This window comes from Streptopelia decaocto (genome assembly GCF_964273445.1).
Source record: "Streptopelia decaocto genome assembly, contig: HAP1_SCAFFOLD_92, whole genome shotgun sequence".
Taxonomy (NCBI): Eukaryota; Metazoa; Chordata; class Aves; order Columbiformes; family Columbidae; genus Streptopelia; species Streptopelia decaocto.
Window position 1 is genome coordinate 367,283 of NW_028115951.1, and position 24,369 is coordinate 391,651.

General features: G+C 59.9%; 1 protein-coding gene across 1 annotated transcript in view; it reads right to left on the reverse strand.

Moving 5' to 3' along the window:
- UNC13A (unc-13 homolog A) overlaps positions 1–24,369 on the reverse strand; it is a 36,957-nt gene that overhangs the window by 3,216 nt on the left and 9,372 nt on the right. Inside the window, exons 11-39 of the mRNA XM_082077120.1 lie at positions 23,133–23,720; positions 21,441–21,534; positions 20,380–20,429; positions 19,430–19,508; positions 17,825–17,896; positions 17,297–17,516; positions 15,854–16,081; positions 15,463–15,604; positions 14,909–15,078; positions 14,339–14,454; positions 14,072–14,235; positions 13,662–13,812; positions 11,599–11,667; positions 11,374–11,463; positions 11,076–11,210; positions 10,609–10,730; positions 10,340–10,425; positions 9,962–10,088; positions 9,778–9,874; positions 9,490–9,633; positions 8,884–8,967; positions 8,528–8,605; positions 8,166–8,254; positions 7,858–8,010; positions 7,584–7,707; positions 1,918–1,974; positions 1,639–1,719; positions 1,369–1,516; positions 658–714 (exon numbers count right to left, since the gene is read on the reverse strand). Of these exons, the coding sequence (XP_081933246.1) occupies positions 658–714; positions 1,369–1,516; positions 1,639–1,719; positions 1,918–1,974; positions 7,584–7,707; positions 7,858–8,010; positions 8,166–8,254; positions 8,528–8,605; positions 8,884–8,967; positions 9,490–9,633; positions 9,778–9,874; positions 9,962–10,088; positions 10,340–10,425; positions 10,609–10,730; positions 11,076–11,210; positions 11,374–11,463; positions 11,599–11,667; positions 13,662–13,812; positions 14,072–14,235; positions 14,339–14,454; positions 14,909–15,078; positions 15,463–15,604; positions 15,854–16,081; positions 17,297–17,516; positions 17,825–17,896; positions 19,430–19,508; positions 20,380–20,429; positions 21,441–21,534; positions 23,133–23,720 (3,815 nt within the window). The remainder of the gene's footprint in view (positions 1–657; positions 715–1,368; positions 1,517–1,638; positions 1,720–1,917; positions 1,975–7,583; positions 7,708–7,857; positions 8,011–8,165; positions 8,255–8,527; positions 8,606–8,883; positions 8,968–9,489; positions 9,634–9,777; positions 9,875–9,961; positions 10,089–10,339; positions 10,426–10,608; positions 10,731–11,075; positions 11,211–11,373; positions 11,464–11,598; positions 11,668–13,661; positions 13,813–14,071; positions 14,236–14,338; positions 14,455–14,908; positions 15,079–15,462; positions 15,605–15,853; positions 16,082–17,296; positions 17,517–17,824; positions 17,897–19,429; positions 19,509–20,379; positions 20,430–21,440; positions 21,535–23,132; positions 23,721–24,369) is intronic.

The window sequence follows — 24,369 nt, forward strand, 5'->3', positions numbered from 1 at the left end:
CCAGGGACCCACCACCCGGGCAGCGCCGCATGCTGAGCCGAAATGGAGGCGATGGCGGGTGAGGGGTTGGGTCTGGGTACAGGAGGCCAAGCACGGAGTGCAGTCCTGGCCCTTCTGGCGGGGTGCAATGGAGGCCAAGCAGGGACCTTGGAGCTGGGCTCATCCCTCACATCCCTCGGCAGGTGGACGGAGCTCACCGGAGCAAGGCTAGTAATGGTCCTTCTGGCAGCAGGGTGGATGGGAGGGGGACACGGCCATGGCCTCCCCTGGGGCCACATGTGCCAAAAGGAAAGCTCCCCAGCTTGTAAGGAGGTTGTGAGAGGTGCCCACACCCAGGAAGCGGCACTGGGAACAATGTGGGGTGCCCAGAGCTTACAAGGGAAGGCAGGCACCCCTATTTCCATGGGGCATGGACCTCTGCCCCAGTCTCAGGGGCGATCGATATGGCTGAGCACAGTTCCTCCCAGTTCAGCCCAAAGCAGCCCTGGGAGTGTGAGTCTGTGGGCAGAGAGCTCCAGCTCTGCCCACACCAGGGGTCCCCAAGGCCAGGAGTGCTGGGACAGGGCTCCTGGCCACCCTGGCCCGCACTGCCAGGACTGTTACTAGCCCAGGCTGGCGGCAGCAGGCAGGTGCGGGGCGGGCGAGCAGCACACGTACCCTTCTCAGGATAAATTTCTTCACTAAGGGTAAACCTAATGCCTTTCCCACCATGAACTAGTGGGAAGGAGAGAGAAAGAGACAGAGACACGGCACAGAGTAGATGAAGAGAGGAGGAAGGAGACAACAGGGAACAGGAACAGTGAAAGGGGAGGAAAAACAAAGAGAGAGAAAGAAAGATCAGATCTCGCAGACAGATGGATGACCGAGCATCCGGACAACACTGCAGCAACACGGGAGTGCCAGGCACCACCCAGCTCTGAGCCCAGGGGTCCTGGGGCCAGGACGGAGGGACCCAGGGGTGCTGGCACCCACCACACCCAACCCCACACCCCCAACATGGCTGGCACAGGAGGCACAGACAGGACATACGTCCCTCGCAGGAGATGCACAGACAGCAAAAGCACATCCCACTCCCCAAGGACACAGACAAGCCTGGCGGGGGCACTATGTGATGGCCCACGACCGTCACACTCTTCTTGCTGGTGGGGGACTTGGGGGTGCCAGGTTGCCGCTGAGCACCCATGGCCCCTCTTCACCTGCAAACCACGGGAGCAAAAAGCCCTTCCCTTCCGACCCACCCCTCCGTGACCCTGGCTGGGATCCCCAACCCCACCGGGATGGAAGCAGGGTGGGGCCCTGGCCATGGGGCAGATGAGCCCATGTGCGGGGACAGGGGTCCAGGTGGGGGTCCAGGGCAGCGCATCCTACCCTGTGAAGCCTGGGTCTGCACAAATGTTTTGATGAGGAGGTCAGTGGCCTGGGTGTAGAGGGACAGAGCATAGCGCAGCGACTGCAGGTCAGGGCTCTTCTCCAGGAACGTCTTCTTCAGCCCCACGCCGCCGGCATGAAAGTATTGCTGGAGGGGGGAGACAGCCACTGCATTCTCAGCAGCTCCGTTGGAGCTCAGTGCCCTCCCATGTCTGTGCCTGGGGGCTAGAGCGCTCAGGGGCACCACTTTGTACCCCAGGGTGCCCTTACCTTGATGGTGTCCAGCGCCAGCTCCACCACTGCACATTGCTTTGGGGTCAGGCTCTTGGCTTCCTCCCGCACCATGTGGTCCTGCACAGCACAAATTCTGCTCTCAGCACGGGACTGGGCCCCACTTCCCTCACCCAGCTGTGCCAGCAAACAAGCACTGGTGGGGTCCCTGCCACAGCGCCAATGCCAGTGTGCAAAGTGCCCCCCACCCTTGCACAGAGAGGAGCTCAGACCACCTGCCTCCTCCAGCCCTCCCAGCCCCAGCCTCCCAGCCCTCACCTTCAGCTTGGAGAGCTGCCCCAGCTCCTTGGCTGCATTGAAAATCATCTGCGTGCCCTGCGGAGACCAAAGAGACAGGAACAGCCCTGGTGAGTGGCCAGGCTGGGTTTGCCACGGTCAGGCTGGGCACAGGGTGCCAGGAGTTTTCTGTGGCTCCATGGGCTCCCCCAGCAGCCCCACGCTCCAGGGGGCAGAGGGGTCCTCCTCAGAGACCCCCAGGGGCCACCAGCCATGCCAGGCACGGTGATGCAGGTGCAGGGGGCTGCTGCAGCCCCTATCCGGCCTCCAAGTTCTCAGCACAGGTGTGTGGCTGGGGGCTTGGGCACCCCAGCATAGGACATCACCCTGGCATCAGGGACCTCACACCCTGCTCAGCACAAGCAGCTTGACATAAGGATCCCATCCTCTTCTCTGTGGTGCCCAAGCATCTGCTTCTGCATCCAACAGAGCCCAAAATGGCACATCAACCGCACCACATGGACAATCATATGACATTGGGCAGGGGGAGCAGAGAGCAAGTACAGGGGGACAGTGGGCATGTGAAGGATGTGGCGTGGTCCCCCTTGTACCCCACAGCGCTGGCAGCCAAGTCAAACACCCCCCGGCCACACAGAGTCCTGCCCAGATCCAGGGAGGCTCCTGGTCCCTTACAGCCCCAGGGAACACAGCAGGGAGACCCTGACCACCCTCACCTGCTCTGTGCCCTGGCACCTCCATGGGCAGGGGCCATGAAGCCATCCTACAGCTCCTGGGGATGCAGCCCCATGGCACGGGCAGATCCTGCTCACCTCCCTGGTCTGGCATCCGCTTTCCAGTCTGAGTGCAAGTTTCCCTTCTCAAGCCCTCCAGGGTGCAACATGCAACTGGGTAAACTGAGGCCCAGGGGGCAGAGCCAGCGATTCCCACCTCCTTCCCTCTCCCAGTACCAGTAGCTTCAGTCCTTCCTGACAATGAGAAACCCCAGCATCTATCCCACTGACCATTACCTTCCGCAGGGACCTTTCCCCCACCATGCCCTCATTTTTGTACCCCCCATTAATCCATTGTGCTCCCCCCGAGTTCTGCCCCATTAACCCTTCACTTGCTGTCCCTGTCTACCCCCACCAGTGAACAGGCTGGGAGATGGGGACACCAGTGTCACCCAGATAGAGCACGATGGGGCACTGTACTAAGCTGGGACCACCCCACAGCACACAGGATGAGGAGGGTGCGAGAGAAGGAACCAGAGCCAAATGGGGAGCAGAAGAGCCATGTTCTTACTTCAGTGTGACTGGGCAGCTTCACCCTGCTCTGGAAGAGAACAGCAAGGGACAGTTACTGGTGGCCCCAGCAGCAGCCAGCCGCGGGCCCAGGACCCCGCATCCCCCAGCCATGGGGGATGGGTAAACTGAGAGCCATGGGGGCTCTGGCCCTGTACTCTCCTCTGGCTGTGCCCAGTTCTCTGCTGGTGCCACTGGTTTGGCAGCAGTTCACACCTGCAAAGGCTCAGCCCTGTGCGCTTGCTGGTGAACCTGTGATGATTGTGCCAGGCCTCTTCCCAAACGAGGGCAGGCTTGCTCCCCTCCTTGTTTGGGGCTGGGAAAGTAGCAGCAGATGGAGGAAAGCAGCTCGCCCAGCACTGTCAGGTAAATGGAGCAGGACCCTGTGTCCCCTGCCAGAGGAGGGGAGAGCCAGCGGAGCCGCAGGCATTGCCCAGTCGATGCTGGCGTGTCCTCTCCTGAAAGCTGGGGTTGGAGAGTGGGCAGCCTGGAAGGCTCTGCTGGACCTGGCAGTGGGGAGCACCCAGAGCCCATATGCCTGGAGAAAGCCCTTTTGGCAAGTTTTGGGGCTCAGTGAGCCTTGCTGAGGCCCCCCAAGAATCAGGGGGAAGCAGGCTCAGAGTTCCAGAGGGTCTCAGCAGCGCCATGGCCCCCAGTGTGCCCCGCACAGCCCCAGCATGGCTCAGCATCCTGGGGGTCACCTCTTCCTCAGCCCCCAACGGTGGGACAGGTCTGTGCCCGGGATCTCCCATGCTTGGGTGCCCTGTCCACACACTGTCCCAGCCAGGCACCTGGAGGGGTGCTGAGCACCGTGGGGCAGCATCCCCCATACCTGTCCGGAGATGGGTAACACCCCACATACACACCCACGGGAACCAAACACGACACGACACCTGCTCCCTACCCCGGGCGACACACAGGAACCGGCCCTGTCCCCATCCTGCACACAGGCAGCACGTCCTGGACAACACGGCACACCTAACACAACAACACGCCACGCAGGCAACGGCACATCCAGACAGCACGACAGAGGAAGCACGGACAAGCCTGGGCCTTCACAGTAGGCAGGCGTGGGGGCCACAAGTGTGGCCACGGGGTGATGACACACACGGAACCCACAGCTATTTACCTTCTCTGTCCCCTTGCCATGTTTTCTCAAGAGCGTGCCCTGTAGAAGCAATGTCAGAGGTTGAGTGAGGGGGTGGGGGGGGCAGCATGGGGTGGGACATGGGGGGATGCAAGGACAAGTCTGGGCCCATGGGGTGGCTGCAGGCTGGCAGCAAGGACATCACTGAACTCCTAAAGTACAGCCAGAGCCAATGAGGAACCGGTCCCTGTTGGGCTGCGGGCCTATAGGGGACCGGTCCCCACTGGGATCCTGGGTTAGTGGGGAACTGGACCCCAGAGGGCTGCTGGGTCAGTGAGGAACTGGTGTCTTTGGAGTGCTGGGCCAACTGGTCTGCACTGGAACGCAGGATATTGCACTGATGGGGAACTGGTCCCCTCACTGAGATTCTGGGTAGCTGGTCCCTGCTGGGCTACAGGGATGCTGACCCCATGGGGGACTCTTTCCCACTGGGATACAGGAGCCAGCAGGAACTGTGTGGGCAGCCTTGGGTATCGCCACATTCTCCTCCAGCTCTGGAAGATGCTCACAGCCCTGGGGACGGAGCGGGGAAAGGGCAGCTGTACTTGGGGTTTGCACGCAGAGTTCTGGTCCACGCAGTGCTGGGCTCAGTGACAACCCTGCACTGACACAGGCCTCAGCAGTGGCAAAAGAAACAGTGTAAAATGGGGCAGCAGTGCCACATGGGGGGTTCTTAACCAGCATCTCGGTGGGGCTGGGGCACATCTGAATCAGGAGGGGTTAGCAGGGGGTCAGCTGGCAGAAGGGACAAGCAGCACAGTCAGGGCCAAGCAGGCTGCCAGGAGGGTTTCTTGCCCTGGAAGGAACTGAGGCACAGGGTGATGGGTGAACAAAAGGACCTTGTATCCCACAGGGCTGACCACCACCCCAGCCCCCCAGCAGCCTCAGCATGGCTGGGACATACGGTCCCTATGAGGTCTGAGGGGAGGCTCAGCCCAATGTTGACCCCAGGGTCTTTCCAAATGCTGCTGTTGGAAACAAAAGGTGTTGGGGGACATGGGATGGGCATTTGTCCCTGCAGGGACTGGCATCCAGCACCCAGCCACCAGTGCCCACAACACTGCTCCTCCTCACAAAGGTGCCCACAGTCAAAGCAGGGTGGGGGCAGGATTGGGGGTGGATGTGACCCTTCTCTTGCCCCATGGAACATAAGCCCATGGCCACCAACTGAGCAGATGATGACCAAAGGAAACTGCTCAGTCAAAGCCATGCAAGGACCCAGCAGCAATGCTGAGAAGGGAACTCAGGAGTTCGGGCTCCCAGGGCCATATCCTGAGCAGGGAAAAAAGTCTCACAAATCGTGCCAGCAACCTGCTCCATTGCTGAGCCAGGGACCCTCATGTCCCAGCAAGATGCTCCTCTCTACAGAGCCCCACCTCAGCCAGGGCCTCCAGGGGAAACTGAGGCACAAGGGGTTGGGAAGAGTAGCCCTGACTGCCCGGCACACGCCATTCGCTCTGCTCCTGTCTCCAGTGGCCTCTCTCACCCTCAACGCAGAGCAAGAAGATGGGATCAGCCTGGGTTTGGCTGTCCCTGATTACATGGCACTGCCCCATCACCGTCCCCTCCCACCCCATCACTGACCCTTGCATCTCCCCACATCCAGGCACTGTGAACCTGCCCAGGACCTTTCCACACCCCCCCCGAAACCCAGCTGGGGCCGTGAGCAAGTGCCCACCAAGCAGGCAGCACGAGGATGGGGACCACAGAGATGGACCAAGTTGGGAGCTGGAGGAGGGTGTGGGCAGGGCACGGGCAGCCACACAAGACAAAAACCGGCGAGGCCAGGACCGACACACAGCGGACAGACAGACAGACAGGGAGCTGCCGTACTTACAATCATCTGCCATTGAGAAGGTGAGCAGAGCAATTGGAGAGAACAACCATGACATGAGTGTCGGTCCCATCCTCCATCCTCCCCAGCCCCAGCTGCCCCATGGCTGGGTATCACCCCTCCACCAGCCAGGAGAGACAGCAGAGTTGTCCCCCATCTGATGTGCCACAGTACTCAGTGTCAACGCCCTGCCACCAGCGCCACAGGTCTCTACAGCCCTGAAGCGGCCCCATCTTTCCATAAGGTAACGGGGGGCTCTGCCCCAGGGAGCTGGCAGACTCCACTCGACGTTCGGCTCTGACACGCAGCTCCCACGTCACCAGCGTGCCCAGCCACCGCCCGGCTGCAGCCCGGAGCCACCAGGGGACTGTCCCAGGGACCAGCCCAGCACAGCCCCCTCCAGGGCTGCCTCCCCTCAGGAAAATCACCTGACAGATCCAACATGTCCACACCACCTCCTCTGCCCTCAGCACAGGGCCCGCTGCCTCCAGAACATGGCATAGCCAGACATGGCCGTGAAGGGACAGAGATAGGGACTGGGGTGGCAACTGGGACCCAGTGGCGCCAGCAGTCCTGCTGGATTTGGCCACCTTTGGCCAAGGGTGTATGAGCCTGGCTGGGAGCAACGCAGGGCTGTGACAAGGTCCCAGTGAGGTGGCACCACTGAGGTCTGACGAGTCACCAATGTGCTGTCCCTTACTGCCACAGCACAAGAAGCCCCATAGCCCCAGAAAAGTGACACAGCAGCCGATGGCTCCAGGGACTCCAAGCAAGAGCCTGAGACCAGTTTGTGACAGTGATTAAAGCCACTGAGAGTGACAGAGACAGGTGTGTGGCTGGCTCAGAGCCCTTGGTGTCACTCTTCCCTGCCCAACCCCAAGGGATCAGCTGCCCTGGAAAGTTCTGGAGTGCATGGCTCTGTGCAGGGGAGGACAGACACACAGCACTGCGATACAGAGCCTCAAAGCCTGTAGGCAAACTCCTTCTGAGGAGGGACCATTCCCTGGGCTTTGTTCTGCTCCCTTAGAGCCTGCTCAGCCCCTTAGCGAGGAAGAGTTCAGCCCTGCTACAGGGACATGCCCCCCCATCCCCACATCACCCCCATCCCCAGGAAGCCAGTCCCTGCTCCTCAAGGAACCCCAGCCCCACAGCAAAGCTGACGTGTGGTGGCCTCCTGCGCTCCGAGAGCCTCCTGATTCACCTCTTGGCACAGGGACCAGGCACCTGGGTCAAGAATGACCTTTCTCTTCTCCATCCCAGCCCTGGCCATGAGCTGGGGGCAGGTCTGGGGTGGCCTGCTGAAGTCCACACCCCCTCAGCAGCCAGTGGAGGCACCTGGCCAACGATGTCCCACACTGGCCCAAATCAGCCACCTGCATCTCAGCTCCAGGGCCCCCTGTCCACAGTCACCCTCCCTGTCACTCACCGTCTGATCAGTGAGTGGGGGCAGGACAATGGTCTTCTCCATTGTGTTCATCACCAGCTTCCAGAGCTCCTTCAGCACCCGCTTCAGCACCGTCTTCTCACAGATCTTGGCAAAGAGCGTCAGGCTGCAGAGAGGGGACAGGGCTGAAGGTCCTGGCACAGCACCCCAATGCCATCCTTTGCCCTGCCACCCTGACCCTGCAGGTCCCCCACGCTCCCAGGGCAGGTCAAGGCCATTGGGGAGGGTGGGTGTCCCCATTGCCTCCCACACTCACTTGCTGTCCAGGAGGTCCATGATGGGCTGCAGGACGTTGTCAGCATCCTGTGCAACACTACTGCAGGTGCTGGCAGGGACATTGCCGGTGCCTTTCACCTGGCCCAGGATGTCACCCATCTGCTTCACGCACTCCTCAATGTGTGGTTGGAAACTGCGGACCACAACACCCAGGCAGCTCAGCATCCCCCACAGCCGTGACCAGGACCTGCTTGGCTAAGCAGAGCCCCCAGCCTGGCCCCAGCTGCAGCTCCTGGACCCCCAAACCTCTCCCTGGCCCCCCACCTGTGCCCTCTTGCCCAGGTGTACCTGGTGGCAAAAACTCGGCTCAGCTCATCCAGGACATTGTTGAGTTTCACCTGCAGTTCCTTGAGGATATCACTGGCTTCTGTGTCCAGCTGGAGAGACAGGAGAAGCCATCAGGTGCCTGGTCCAGCCCTTGGGGAGGCCTCTGCACCCCAAATGCAGCCCTGGGCAGGGTGAAGCACCCCTGTCATCTGACATGGTAGGAGAGCAGGGTGCCAGGGGGTGAGACAGGACAAGCCCATACAGGAGTGAGGAACCAGGGTCTACTCCCAGCACTGCAGAGCCAGGGAAGGTGTTGCCTCTGGGGAGAAGGGACTGATCCAGCCCCTACACAGGACTCCCTCCTGGAGAACCCCAATACGAACCTCCTTCCCACCCATGGCTTCAAACATCTTCTCAAGCTGGACGCGGAGCTGCTGGATGTTGTTCATAAGGATGCAGGGCTGGAGGGGTGGGATGGAGAGGTGGGTCAGCACCAACAGATGTGTCTGGAACGGCTGCCCACCGCCCATGTCCCTCCCACCCTGCACTGGGGGACACAATAACAGCGTGGCACAGGGGCCTCCTTGGCAGCATTTCAGGGGCTGTCATCACAGACCAAGGACATGATCTGCATCATGGGGACCAGCTCTGGAGCTGAGGTGATGGCTGAGGTCACCACATGGGAACAGTGCTGCCTGGCAGCCCCAGGCAGGTGGCAAGCAGAGGGGAGATACATCACCACTTTCTCCTTCTCCTTGGAGCAGTACGAGGCGAAATCCTTGGAGATGATCTCAGCATACTGGAGCAGCACATTGCTGATGGTCTGCAGCCAGATGAGAGATGGGACCCACCCGGAGAGCAGTAAAGAGGAGGAAGGAGACCATGAGTCCCATAGCAGTGAAACAACCCAGTGCATGAGTACACCCTGGGACCTCTAAACCTTCTGGCCCCACAGATGCAACAGGAGCTGCATGGGCACAGCAGCCAGATCCAGCACACCTGATCTCCACGGGCAGCACCACTGAAAAAGCATCAGCCATCAAGCCTGCACACAACTCCCTCCACACTGCAGCAAGCCAGTGGCATTTAATTAATCAAGATTAATTAACCAATTAACTCAGTAATTAGCTAATCTTCTGTGCTAGCAAAACTGGGAGAGCTATAGGGTCTTTTGGCAGCATGTTCACTTGAGCATTGCTGTTAGAGGTGGTGCAATCTGTGCCCTATGCCACTGCCTGTAGCTGGATGGGAGGTGGCGGAGAGCCCAGGAGTCCCAGGCCAGGGCTGGGACTGGGTTCCCAGGGGTGCTGCTGGCCCAGTGGCCCCCGCCCTGGCAGCTGCCCACCTTAGCAAACCTTCGCATGTAGTGCCCAACAATCTGGGGGTCAGGGCACTCAAGCTTCTTGATGATCTCAAAGCTCTGGTTGAGCTGGGAGAAGACATCCACCACGGAGCAGGAGAAGAGAGCATGCTCTGACGTCTGCTGGAACTGTGGGGCGGGGGAGATACAGTGTCAGCAGGAGGCAGGGAAGGGAGGTTTTGGTCCCAATGGGGACACACTGGGCATCAAGGAACAAACCCCAAGCCAACTCCTGGCTGTGGCTCTTACACACACTGACAGCCCTGTTCATACCCCATCCTTTTTGTCCCGCTCCAGTGCTCCATGCAGGAAATCCCGCGACACCTCTTCGTTCTCATCCAGCCACTGGATAACAAAGGGCTCAAACCAGCTGGAAGAGAGGCCCGTCCCCGGTGAGGCCAGCCAGCCCCCGGGGCACAAGCACCCCACCCGTGGCCCCCTCAAGGGCTGCACTCACGCAGGGTACTCGGGCACGCGGCTCTTGAAGGAGGGCAGCTCCGTGACATACTCGTTGTACAGCCACTTCACCTTGAAGTGCAGGTTCATGTAGTCCGCGCTCTTGCACAGCCGGTGCTTGTCGTGCTCTGCACAGGGAAGGTGAGCGCACCAGGGGGTTGCTTCAAGCCCCAAACCTGGGGGGCAGCTGCCCCAAGGGCAGCTCTGGGGATGCCGGGGTAATGGGGTGAAGATGGAAGTGCTTCTTGTGTGGGATTTAAGCCAGGCGTTGCGTTGATGGGGGGGTAAAATGGGTTTGCCCGGGGAACAGACGAGGTGGGAGCAGAGTGCGGGTCCTGCCTGGTTCCCCACTTAGCTTGGGCAGTGGGGGTGGACTCACCCTCCATCGCGTACTTCATGTCCTGAGCAAAGAGGTTCCACATCACCTCAGCGCTGATCTTCCCTACATTCAGTTCCTGGGGGAACCTGGGAAGGGAGGAAAGCACAGAAACGGGGTGGACCGGCCCTCCACTTGGAGATATGTCCCCCCAGCACCTCCCACCCGCCTCAGTTTTCCCATCTGTAGAACGGATGTTACAACCCACTTCCAAAGGACTAAAGCATCCCCCTGGGTGCAAAGCAGGGTTCCCTTCCCCAGCACCTACTCACTGGTTCAGGCAGGGTGTGTAGGAATTCTTGTCCTCCTCGATAATGGAGACTATCAGGGTGATGAGCTTGGACCAGAAGTCCAGGTTTTTGATGCTGGGGCCCTGCTCCTCGGGGGGCACCTCGCCTTTCTTAGTCTGGAGTGATGGGGACACAGTGGAGGCTCCGGTCATCCCACCCACAGGCCTTGATTTTGTGGTGGGGCTAATGAGGAGGCAGGAGGGCTCTGGGAACACCCTGGAGGCCCCTACACAGCCCCCCGATTGTCTGGCCCCAGTCCCAACCCCACAGCAGCAGGGCTTAAACCCTGCTCAAGTCTTGGGGTTCATTCTGCATGGGGCTGAGTGCTCTGGAGAGGGACCAGGAGCACTGCATGAAGGAGAAGGGCAAGGGATGGGGAAGGTCAGCCAGGGGCAGCGAGTTCCCTCCGCAGCACCTGGCATCCCAGTGCCTCCCAGCTCCCCACGCACCGGGTCTGTCTGGTACTCGCGACTGTACAGCTCGTGACAGTTGTTGAAGATGTACTCATAGGTAGAGTTGAGGCAGGCTTTCACACAGTCCTTCACCACCTGGCTGGCTCGTGGGGGGCTCTGCAGCTCCTGGACCTGGGTGTGCAGGGAGGGAGCAGCGCTGGAGGCAGCCCCGCAGCCCCAGCCAGCGCCTGGAGCTACCGCAGCACCAGCGCGACCCCAACCTTGCGAAGAATCGGGGCCAGCAAGGGTCAGGCTCTCCACTGGAGGGACAGGGAGAATGGGGCCCCAGCAATACCTTCATCCGAAAAAAGGTGATGCTGGTCAGCAAATCCACCGTGGACTTGAGATCCTGCAGCCTCTCGGGACTGCTGGCAGGGAAGTTGTTCTGCCAAAGAGGAAGAAACAAGCAGAGTTGCACACAAAAATCTCACAGGGACAAGTGGAGGGGGAGAAAACAGCCACCTGTTGTTTCAGACCGTACTAGACAGGTAGGGAAACTGAGGCGCAGCAGTAACCTTACCCGGTACATGGACAGGTCGATCCGCAGCGAGTTGTGCAGCTGGTCAAGGAGTTTGACAAACCGCTCCTTCTGCAGAGAAATGCCCCAGAGCCAGGTCAATGGGGGAGAGGCGGCAGGGACCACCCCCCTCCCCACTGCCCCGGCTCTCTCTGCCCACAGCCTGGCTCACACACTGCACCCAGCTCATCCCTCTCCTTCCCGCTGTCCTTCTTTCCCTCCTTCCTCCATCAGCGCCCTGTGGGCGGGTATGGGATGCCTGCGGAGAAGAGCGTGTCCTCGCTGCCGGCTGGGACTCTCTGGGAGCCATCAACAGCTACCAGGGCACAGAAGTCATGCCGGGCATGGTACAGGATCGAGAGGGAACACGGTGTATTCTCTGGCAGTCAGTGCTTCAGTGGGGATGGGCTGCTCTGTCTGCCCTGTCCACTTGAACACCTCCGAGCCAGGACTCAGGGCAGGAGCAGGGAGAGGGTGTGAAGGATTGTGCCCTGGGCTGCGTGGCCCTGAGATTGAACCTTTCGATGAGCTCAGGAAAAAGGGCAGGGAAAGGGCAGCTGGGCTCTTGCAGTGGTCGCCCATCTTCAGGGCCAAGCTGCTTCAAGACAAGGCCAGGATGGCCCCAGGAGTCGGATCCCTCCATGGGCTCCTCGCTTGCCCAACTGGGCTGCATCGAGGGATATAGGCAGAGAACTGCTCTAGGTTTACGGTCTCCACTGGGGCCAATGGCTTTAATTCAGTTCAGCTCAGCTCACGGGCAGGAGAATGCAAATCCCACACTGGGCTGTGGATCAGGTGTCCGAGATGAGGGCAAAGCAACCAGGCTGCCCCAAAACTCTGTCAGGAAGCATTTCACTCTGCATCTCTGCCAGGGGGAGCGTTGGACAACCTCGTGGGCTTCCCACGAGAAACCTGGGTTCCCTCCACAGCATCGGGGCTGCCCCACAGGGCTCCGGAGAGCCCAGAGCAGCTTCCCAAGTCCTGGGTGGGGAGGACAAGGGGATGGGAGGGGGCAGCGAGTCCCGCACCCGCCTGGCCACTGCTCGGCCAAGGCCGCAGCCTGCACTGGCAACCGCAAACCTTCGGCGCGCTCGCCCGCCAGAGACGGCAAAGCCAGGCTCTGGGCCGAGACCGTGCGTCCCCGCCACCGAACGGCTGCAGCGCTTTAAAACTGGACACGACGGGGTTAAAGCGACACGGCCGGGCACTTTAGGACCCAACCTTAGGCTCTCTAAAAAAAGAGAAAGAAAGAAGTTTTTAAAACCCTCCATGTTAGAGAAAGGTGTTTTTTTTTCTTGTACAGTTTCCTCCTCCTACATGACGGGATGCACAGCTCGCTTGGCTCTAGCTGCCCCCTGCAACAGGACCTGGGAGTTGAGCCAAAGCAGCCACTGCTCGAAGCTACACTCGGCCTTGGCTGCATCCCTGGCTACCCAGCACTTGGCCTGACCCCGAGCTGCGCACTGATCCTGGCTCGACCCATGTGCATCCAGAGCAGTAACCAGCTGCCTCCGGGATAACACAGGGGGAGACGGGATGAGAGCTCAGTCCCCCTTCGCCCACATCCCCAAGGGCGCACCCAGCCCCGGCACAAACTCGCCACACTTGCTGCATGCAAGGCACCCAGCGGGCACCCATGGGTGCTGGCACAGCCAGGCGAGTTTGCAGCGGTCCCAGAGTGCGCCCAAAGCACTCAGGGCTGTGCAAAACTCCTGGTGAGCTGCAGGGATGGCTCCTTGCCACCTGCTTGTGATTTTGCCAGCAAGGATTCCCCCTCCTGCCATGCTGCCGCCAAGCATCCCAGCCTGCCTGGGCTCCAGTCGCGGTTCTACCTGCATAATCTGGGTAGCAATTTTAGACCTTCTCCCAGGAAGGTGGTGGCTCTTTTCCTTCTGCAAAACGGGAGCAGGATGAATTTCGGGGCAAGCAGGGGCTGACCCACCTGCCGCCTGCTTTGGTTTGGAGCGGAGTGTTTTGCACGGCCCTTTTTGTGCCCCAAGCCCCCCACCCCCTCCCAAGAGAAGAGAGAGAAGAAGGAAGGAGTGTTTACGCACCATCGGACTTACCCCGAAATTGGAAGCAGCAAAGCGGTCAGAGGCCGAGACATTGGCAGAAGCCGTGGTGTGGGCATAGTAGGCGTTGATGTTGGCGAGCAGGGTACTCATCACCGCCGGCACGCCTGGGCACATGTATTTGGAGGAAAGGCAGGCAAAATGCCTGCAGAAGGAGGCGGAAGGTGAGGGCGTGGGGCCACCGAAGGGGTTGACTGTAGGAAGGGGCGCGGCATTTGGGATGCACACATGGAGAGGGGGAGCGAGGGATGGATGCGTGGGTGCTGGCGAGCTAAGGGAGATGTCTGCACCCATGGCAGGGAGATGGGTGCGAACAGTGGCAGGGGAGGAAGATGCCAATGGTGATCCCCACAACCCAGGGCTGGCACAACCCCTTTGAGCAGGGTGGAGCATGAGGGACTCACGTCATGGCCTGGTAGATGGACTCTACCCCGTAGCGCATGGCAAACTCATCCACAATCTCCTGTGCTGTCTCGTCAAAGTACACCTTCCAGGCATCGTCCCCCTTGGCATCGGGGATCTTCACCACCCCATTGTTTTGCAAATCCGTCACAAAGTGGAACAGGTTCTGGAGGTACAAATAAGTCACATCAGGTCCCCAGCGCCAGCAGTGGCACAGTGGCATCGCCGGGGTTGGAGCCATGCCCCTCGCACCTGCCTGGGCTGCTCACCTCGTGCAGGCAGGTGTACTGTACGTGGTAGGGAGCCACCTTCTCCTCGCCTTTGATCTCCACACTGATGTGCAGCCGGATGGCTCCCGACACAGCTGACTTGTCTGTCCGCTTGTCTGTAGGGGCACAAGGAGGGGGACAAGATGTGAGGCTTCCCCGGAGGAACTCTGCTCACTCCTGGCTCCAAAGAGGGGCAGAGCGCTCCAGCAGGGCAGGGCCCTCGGGGCCAGGGCCAGGGGACGTCCAGAGCTGAGTGCAGCCAGGCCAGGGCACAATGCACCGCAGAGGCGGATTTGGCCATATCTCCAGACACTACAGAGATGTGGCTTCTCTGTGCCTCCGTTTCACCTCTGCAGAGGGCTGGTGCTCCGGACCTCCTGGGCAAAGGGTTTTGAGAATGACCCTGGGAAAACACTCGATCCCAATGGCTTTCAGGATTAAATGTTTTTAACAGCAGACCCTATACTAATATGCTGAAATAGCCTTCATGCCACGTCTAGCAGCACATCCCCCCAGAGAGCAGCGCCGGGATTCCCAGCCCAAGCAGGTCGTGCTGGGGCAGCCAGTTACCGAGGTTGTACCAGACGTCCATCTCCCCACTCAGGGTCCGGACCTCGATGATCGTCTGGCCCAGGAAATCGTCGGACTCCCTCTTGAATCGCTGCTTGACACGGGACTTGATGTCATCATCTTCATCCCAGACACGGACCTTGATGCGGTCGGAGGAGTTATGGCACTCGCTGGGGAGACGAGAAGGGACAAGCCCCACGATGAGCAGGAAAAGGTTTCTGGCCTCTCTTGTTTCCCTAAACAAGAGGGACCACCCCAGCACTGGGCAGAAACTGGGGAAGAGATTGGATGTGGGGCACCAACCCTCCCCCATGGGCTCCGCAGGGCTCTGCACCGGCCCCAGGCAGCGCCAGCACAGCCTGGATCAGCCTTCACTGCCGGGAGCCAAACCCTCCGTGGCACAAACCCAGCCCTCCCCGCAGCCGCCCTCCACCCTCGGCTGCGGCAGGATGAAGCCCCAGCCGACTGCCCACCACCCCTCAGGGGTGTTCTAACAGCCAGCACAGCCCAGCGTGACCGTGAGTGGCCAGGCAGGGGGACAGGGGTGAACTTACAAATGGAAATTCTCCTCCCAGACCGGGTTGAGATTGCCATAGATAGTTTTAGTCCTTTTCTTTGTTTTCCCAACCTGGACAGTGACATACGGGTCACTGGAACCCGTCTTATCCTTTGCTTGCAGGCCCTGGGCACAAACGACTGCAGCACAGCACAGCACAAACGCCCATCCACACGAGACGTGTGTGGCACATAGTGGAGAGAACAGAGAGAGGAGTCAGTGCCACAGCCACACCAAGATCCCCACAACAGGCACCTTGTGTCCCCAGGGGTTGAAGCCACTTTGCAGGATGAGGGGCAGGAGGGGGGTTGGAGCACACAGCATCCCTGTGCAAGGGGACAGCCCGTGGTCCCACATGGCACATGGTGCCAGCTGCAACCGGTGCCTACCAGTGATGCTGATCTTGGCTGACCATTTGGAGGTGCCATCCAGGACACTCTGCTTCACTGCCTTCATTTGCTGTGTGTGCGTGGTCTTGGTGACCCCAAACACCTCCTGGATCAGCTCAAATATCTCCGGCTTGTTGCGCTCCCGGATCTTCATGCGGTCCTTGAGCACCATGATGATATTCTGGGTACGGTCCTCCGCTCCGTGCTTGGAGCTCTTCTCTGCCGCCCCTGGGAGAGGACAACCATGGGTGAGACAAGGGAGGCAAGTGGCATCCAGGAGAGAGCTGAGAGCGCTCCATGTCCACCATGTGTGAATGAATTCAAACCTGGTGGAATCTACACCCTGCCCAGGACAGATCTTCCTGCTCACCATGTCCCCATGCACAAGGCGACAGTCCAGCTGTCGTGGAATGCAACCCCCCTCTTTCCCCTTCCCCCCTTTGAGGCTGACAGCTTCTTTTGTTTGGCCCCAGAGCACCCTGGCCAGGGCCATTAGGAGAAGGGAGTGCCGAGGTGCCACTGAGCCGCTGGGTGCCTGCGGCCAGTGTGGGGGATGTTTTGGAGGCTTCAGGGGCATCCCACAAACAGTGTGGGGGTGCAGAGAAGCTCCTAGAATGCCTACAGGTCAGATCTGATCAGCCGATAAAAAACGGGACCCTCGTCGGTGACTCGGCCCATTGTGCGGGTCCCTCGGAGCACGAGCTTGGCCCCTGCCGCCGGGAGCCACGGGCCCCCCGGCTCCCCGGGATGGAGACTCTGCTTGCCCTGCCGCCACGTGTGTGAGTAAAACTTCTCGCGGAATTGCGAGTATATTTATACTTTTCGTGCACATTTGCACATATATTTTCCGTGCACATTTGCACGTGTACTTTAAATTAATCCTCGCACAATCGCGAGTGGCTGCCGAGAGCCCCTCGCACAACCGCGAGTGTATTTTCCTCCCGTGCACGGGTACTTTAAATCCTCGCACAAGCGCGAGTGGCCGCCGAGAGCCCCTCGCACAATTGCGAGTGTATTATAAATTTACCCTCGCGGAATCGCGAGTGCACACTTCCCGTACTCCCTACGAGTACGTGCATCTCTTTTAAAAAAATAACCCTGCACCGTGTTTGGCAAGTGTGTGCTCCTCCGGGACCCAGGGCCGGCTCCGGCATTGTTTTGGTGCAGCCACGTGCATGCACACTGTGGACCGCCTGTTGTATTAGTTGCTGCCCCTTCAAATTATTTCCTCAACTGATATCCGAACCTGTATTTAAGTCACTTGTGGAGTGCAAGAACCCTGTTTCTCACTGGTTTAATAAAAGTTGTTGTGGACTCTGTTGTCCCTTAAATTAACCTCGGGGTGCCTCCGTGTAATATTTCGTGACACCAGCTCTCCCTGGGCTGCTCCCTCCCACCTCCCCAAAGGGAGAAGGGATGAGGATGCAGGCAACAGCCCCTTACTCTGCAGGCAGTCGGCGTTGAGCAGGTCCTGGCACTTCTCGTGACACTTGACGCCGCACTCGGCGCAGCGCATGCCCTGCCGGGCGATGCCCCAGAGCAGCCCCTCGCACTCGTAGCAGTAGGTGGGAGTGGTGGCCGTCCACACCTCGAAGTTGTGGGGCGTTGTGCAGGAGATGGGATACACTAAGGCTTGCAGGGTCTTCTTGTAAACATGGTTTTTCTGTGCAAGGACAGAAGAGAGGGGGAGAAAAGCCCAGGCAACATACAGTGGCTGAACTGTGCAGCAGGGTGCGGGGACCCCAGCCACAGGTGCTGGGCCACACGCGATGTCACCACTGGGTGCAGACAAGCAGGGAAGAGGACAAATGCCATCCCCAGGTGCAGCCGTGAATATTCTGGCTGCTTTGGCCTTGCCAGAGGAAGATGCTGGGGTGGCACAGACCCCACAGCTCTGTTGCTGGCCTGGCCGGCTGGGGCTCAGCCCTCCCAGCATGACAGCCCCGCACCCCAGACAACCCCAGCACCTACCAGCTCCTCATTGTTCAAGGTGCTCGAGGCCAGCGCAGACGTGATTCCCGCTTTCCTGGACTGGACCAGGGACTGTGGGTAAGAAACACAATTCACAGATCTAGCAGAGCACAGGGTGTCCCTCCCACACTCCTTTGGGGTCTCAGTGGCCATAAAACACCTGAGATGGACCCCACCCAGGCAGAGGTGGGTGCTGGCTGCATGGGCTGGCAGCGGGGACAGCAAAGAGCCACCCCACTGTGCAGTGGGACTGGAACCAGTTCAGTAGCCCGTGGCATTCCCAGTTCAGTCCCAACAGGGCAGAGCCTCCCAACGTGTGTCTGACACCATGGGGTGACCAGGGTGGGGGTCACTTACCATTGCCTGTGGGCAGCCAGGACCGGCGAGGGGGGGAATAAAAGGCTGTTAGTGCAAGCCACCTCATGGCAGAGCAAGTCCTGGACCCTCCCCTGTCAGAATGAGTGGGAATCGGGGCAACACGAACCCCTCACTCAGCACCAGGGGGTTTCCCACCCCAAGCCACAGCACTGGCTGCAGCCTGCCAAACCCAGCAGTGACGGACCCCCGCACCCCGCCCGCCCCGTCACCCCCCGCCACCCAAAACCCCAACACCAACTCAGCACAGTGCAGAAGCATCAGCGGCTGCCCGAGAGGACTTGGGGGGTAGAGGACATTGGGGCGAGGGCAGCAATGGGGGGGCAGGGGGATTCAGGAACCCTGGGGAGGGAAAATTGGAGGTGGCAAGGGGTAAAGTGAGGGGATGGAGGAGAAGGGCACATAATTCTGGGTTCAAAGGGCGTCTGGTTTCCAAAATTGCTGTCTCTTTGTCACTAGGGACGTGACAACAGAGTGGCCCCATATATTAGAACCCGGGGGCTGGACTGGACCCCAGCATGGGGTAGTGGCTGTAGTGACGCAGCATGACAATGGTGGGGACAGGGGCACGGGCTCTGTGCAGCTCAGAAAAGCCAGCGCTACCCCTCCCCATCTGCCCAGCAACAGAGCTGCAGGGAGCCTGCAGCAGGTGGGACAGGGAGGGACCAGGGGTGCAGCACTGGTAAGAAAATGGGAAACCAGATGCAGCCCTGGGAAGCCTTGAGCTGATGCTTGGTGTAGGGACAGGGCCCTGGAACTCCGTTAAACAGAAGCACCCTTGGGTGCGGAGAGCCCAGCTGTGCCATCCTCACAGCTCCACACTGCAAGATCACGGGCCAAGGGAACCCCAAAACAGCCTGGGACACCCCCACCCCATGCCAGCAGAGCTGGAGGAAGCTGGGCAGCAGCACCCAAGGGTGCTCTCTCTTTAACCCCTCGTACCGCGCTCACCAGATCGCTGACTAGAGGGAGAGATTTGCGTCCAGGCTTAATGTCGGGCATGCTGTTAATGCAGCGCAGAAACCTTACTGCCGCCCCCCTGGAGCCAGGGATGGCCAAGCCAGGCCAGAGAAAAGAGAACACAAAACACAAGCCATGTTAGAGGCAGTTGGGGAGCGGGGCGCGGGCAACCGGCAAGCGCCAGCCAGGGCGGGCGGGCGGCACAGTCCAGGGGCGCAGCGGGAGCGAAGCCGGCAGCTGCGTGGTACAAGGCGTTAGGAGAAACCTCACCAAATCACTAACTAGGGGGATGGGTTTTCGCTTGCGTATGTCCGGCATGCTGTCTATAATAATCAGCCCACCACCAGGCCTGCAAGAGAGACGAGAGTCAGCAGGGAAGGGGTCCATTCCTATCGCCCCTATTGCCCCGTGTTCACTCAGGACCCGGCACACAGGACTGCACAGCAACACCCAGATGGCCTGGGACCCACCCATGGGACCCACATCCCCACCACCACCCTGGCCAGGGCAGAGATCACTGGACTAAAAACTAGGGGGGAAGAGGGTTCTGGTTGAAAACCATGGTTTTCCCCACATGAAGATGTTTGGTTTCAGTGCTGTGACAGTGAAACACAGGAAAAAAATAGCCCGTTTGGCTTAGTTGGCTTTGGCTTTGCAGCATGGAACAGCAGAGCTGAGGTTTCCCTCTGGAACACCAAAGGTGAGCACTGAGCCATTCAGCAAAAGAAACTGAGGCAGCACAGCTCAGGCAGAAATGCTGCTTTGCAGCCTCCAGCCCTGCACACAAGGAAACCCCGGGGTGAGCTGGTGGGCTCCCAAGGAAACCCCCCAGGCTCTGCCTGGGCCAGAGCAAGGGCGAGACCCCCAGCCCGCCCGGGTGAGAGGTTCGAGGTTCCCCATGGCACCATTCCAGCCACAGATGGCAGGAGAGAAGTGGGAGCTGCCAGCCCCGCTCAGTCCCATCCCAGCCCACTCACCTCCTCAGTCTCCCCCTTTGGCTCTCGGGGACATGGAGTGGTGGCATCTCTGCTGGCTCCTCCAAAAGCACTGAGCACCCAGCATTCAACCCCAAAACCTGGCCCCCGCGTGTCCACATCTCAGCAACACTTCCCAACGTCAGAACCCCCCCATAATGTCATTATTCACATCCCGATGAGAAGCGGGGAGCAACCTGCGAGATCCCAGGGAGGCAGAAAGCACCAGCTTCCCAACATACTCACCCGCCTTTGAACCAGAGCGACTTAGCTTCTCCGTCACCTTCCCCGCGGGCCTGCAAGACACAGGGCAGCGGTTACGGGCGCAGCGCTGAGTCCCTGGCACACGTGGCAGCCGAGCACCCAGCCAGCACCCACAGCACTGAGGAAGGATGTAAAGAGTTTACAGGGTGGGTGGAGAAAAGCACGTTCCTAAACTGATGGGGTTCTTTGCAGCAAAGGGCTTGCACTGGGAAGGAAGTGTTTTCAAGAGGCTGAGATGGGCAAGCAGTGAGGAGGCTTCAGCAGAGGGGCCCGGGCTGGTGTAGTGGTGGGGATGGATGCACTGCGCAAAAATTCAGGGTTTGGGGGACTGGAGAAGCGTCATTTGAAAGGTTCATCAGGTCCACGTGGACCCACATCCAGGCGGAGAGAAGCGCAGGGAAAAGCCAGAGCACACTGGGGATGGGGTGTGTGCAGGGACCGCCCCGCGGTGCCACCTCCTTTGCAGGGAGGGGATCATTCTGGGGGAGAGGGAGGAAAGACACTTCCCTCGTGGGTCAGTCCCTGCGCACACCCCCACAGGGGAGGCACACACGTTGCGGGGTCGTTCCGTTGGACATGCTTACCTGCGGGCAGGCTACACCCCTTCCCTGGAGGAAGGGGAGACGCAGGCACAAGGGCCATGGTGGTGGACAACTGAAAAGAAGCAGTGGGGCGGGGGATCGAAGCCCCAGGGGGTGAATCCAGAGCCAAAACAAAAAGAAAATATGGAGGATGGAGTCTAAAAACAGAACAAAAAATTGTCAGCTCAGTACAGGGAGAGGGGGGAGAGGCACGCACCAGCACACCGCATGCAGCACACACAGGGCGAAGGTCCTCAGCACTCCCTGCCCCTTGTGGGGGGTCCCACCTGCCACAAATGGGGTTGCAGGGCCAGCACTGTTGGGGCCCCCCGGGTCCCCACTGCCCTCAGGGAGTGGGGTGTCTGTGGGACTGGGGAGCAGACGTGTCTGGAAGCTGCCGGGGCGTGGGAAGGGGCCGTGCCCCCCACCCAGCAGCCCTGGGACGGGCACGGGGTTGCTCACCTCCTGCAGCTGCATGCAGACCTTGTTGAAGACTCTCAGCCAGTTGGCTTTGGCTCGTGCTTTGGGGTCCTGCGCCTCCGCCTCCGCCTGCTCCCTGCAAGCACACACGCTTTGCTCACCTCCCAGCATGGCACTGGGGAGGGGGGAGCCAGCCCCCACACCCCCGGCAGGACTGAGGCTGCAATTTAGGGATCCTGATGGGCCTTGAACCAGTGTGGCCATGGCAAAAAGCCCCTCTTCCTATCAGGAAGGACTCTATAAAGGCAGCGAGTCCTGCTGCAAAGGGCAGCACGGTCAAGGCAGAGCAATGGGGACAAGCCAGAAGTTCAGCCCGCTTTGTGAGGCTCTGCCCTGGGCACCCAAGCAATACAGAGGGATCCCTTCAGGAGCAAAGGGTCAGGGGACTGCTGGTGACACAAGCACGTGGATGAAACGTTCTTCAGCCCTCATCTCCACAGCATGTCCTCCAGCCACTGTCCACTGGGACCTCCTGGGCTCAAGAGCTCCCAGCACCCCAGTGGCTCCAAGCCCAGGGGGACCTGTCAACCTGGACATGATGGTTGTTGTGGGTTTTCTTCTCCTCTCTTGCAAAATCAAGACACAAAGGAAAAGAAAAAACATCATCCAAACATCACAGCCTCCTGGAGAGCCTGGTGTGATGTGACACTGGAGACGGGTGCCCAGAACCGGGCTGGAATGAGCCTGTGGAGAACTTAGGTGACAGACCCCCCCAAACCAGCCCTGTGGGGCCTTGCCTGTGCTAATACATGGTCCTCAGTGCTAATCTGGGGTTCTCAGGGCTAATCTGGGGGTCTTCAGCTTTAACCTGCGGTTCGCAGTGCTAATCCGTGGTCCCCAGTGCCCAGCACAGGACCCCCAAGCCCCCTGCGCAGAGAACAGGCACTGCGGGCAGACATGAAACCCTTGGGCCTAAATATGTATTTTTTAAAAAAAAGTTCATTACACATTCTGTTAAATTAGAAATTCCCCAGCTCCGGTGTATAATTTAAACTAAACAAAAGACCAAAAAAGCCCATCACACTTCTCTCTGCGCAGAGTGGTGGTGCTCACCGAACCATGGAATAAATTGACGTGTGCAATAATTAAATTAAAGGCAGAGACTGATATATGAATTATCCACATGCTGTACCAGGGACCTGGCCACCAAATCATTCATCTGTACAGCACAGGAGGCCACGGATGAGCTTTTACCAGTGGCCTAGGGAGAGGATGGACTCTTGTGAAGGGAATTTCCTCCTCTGACCACACCAAGCTCTGGGCTACCCCCTCCATCCAGGGAGCCAACAGAGGGGTCAGAGGAGAGGAACTGCAGTCCTAGGCCCCCACAACCCCCCTTTCCAGGTCTGTCCCAGGTTATAAACCTGTACTCCCTGTAGCCCTGTCAGGATCTTGAACGCCTTGAGCTCTGCCCCTGCTTAGCCGAGCACTGGTGGCTGGGCCATGGCAGTGTGCCGGAGGGCGCTGACCCTCGCCTGGGTGGCACCAAGTGGGCTTCCCCCACACAGATGCTTCAGGCACTTGGAAAGGCCCCAGACACCACAGAAGGTCCCTGGCACTGCCCCTTGGCACCAGCAGCACCAGCACCAGCCCTGGGCCACCTCCAGCGCACCCGCAGCGTCACCAGGCACAGTGCCATCCCAAGGACGCTACAGGTCAACATCTCCCTCCTACCTCTCAGCCGGTATCGGGGGCTCAGGTGTGGGCGCTGCCTCTGGCAGGGGAGCTTCGTCTGCTCCCCGCTGGGCCTGGAGGGTCTCTGGAGCTTCCGGGGGGGCAGAGGTGTCCTTTTCCTCCTTCCTTTCCTCCTTTCTCTCCTCCTTCCTCTCCTGCTGCTGTGGCTTCAGCTGTGGGACCAGCTGAGGTTGCTGCAGTTGCTGCTGTGGGACCTGTTGCTGCTGCTGCCCAGGGGGTTTCTGCGGTGGGGGGTAGGCATCGTGCTCAGGGGTTTCGTAGGTGCCTTGCTCCCGCAGGTCCTCCTCCTCCTCCTCCTTGGGGTAGCCTTCCTCATTCTCGCTGTAGTCCTCATTGAATTCTTCCTCCTCCTCTTCCTCCTCCTCCAGATAAAGATCATCATCCTCCTCCTCCCAGCGAGGTGAGTCCTTGCGGTAGCTGACAGAGCTGTGGCAGGAGTGGTAGGAGTCGCCGTCCCGCTCATCCAGCTCCGAGTCCCGCAGGCTCTCGTTCTCGAAGTCCTCACTCAGCTGGGAGCTGCCCTGGCTCAGCTCGGCTGACGAGGCGTAGCGGCTGCTCCCTGTGGGGCTGCAGGGCCAAGGGGAGACAGAGACAGGGCTCCCGTGGGTCCATGCCACAGCCTTGCCTGCCCCATGGCACCCCAGCTAGAGCCCCGGGGTCCCTGCACTGCGGGCAGGAGAACGTGCTGCCCCCCGTGGGGCACAGCCCTGGGTGAGCACGCGCTCCTCGTCCTGGGAGTCGAAGGCACAGACCCAGGAGAGTCCGTGGGCTGGGACTGGCCCCCAAGGCTGGGGCAATCTCAGGGGTCTGACCTTCCTGTCTGTGCCTGGGCTGAGCTTGGGGACATGGGGATGTCCCCTCAGCTTGGGGACAAGGGATGTCTGTCCCCTCAGCTCACCCCTGCCAATGGTGGGGGCAGAGCAGAGCCAGGGAGCACCCCCAGCCAGATCGTGCCTCCTGCTTCTCCAGACACCCCATCCTGTCCATAACCTGCAGATCTGTCACCCAACCCCTACCTTGACATCCCAGCACTCCCTGTGGATGTCCTGGGCACCCACTCTCCAAGGACAGCACCTCAACCCCACCACTCCCCTTAACCACGTCATCCCTATCTGGGGGTCCCCTCTCCACTCTTCCTGCTAGACCCCTTCCCACTGCCCAATCTGCACAACTGGCCTCCAGCCCTTCCAGCATCCCCCTCTCACAGCTGCCTACA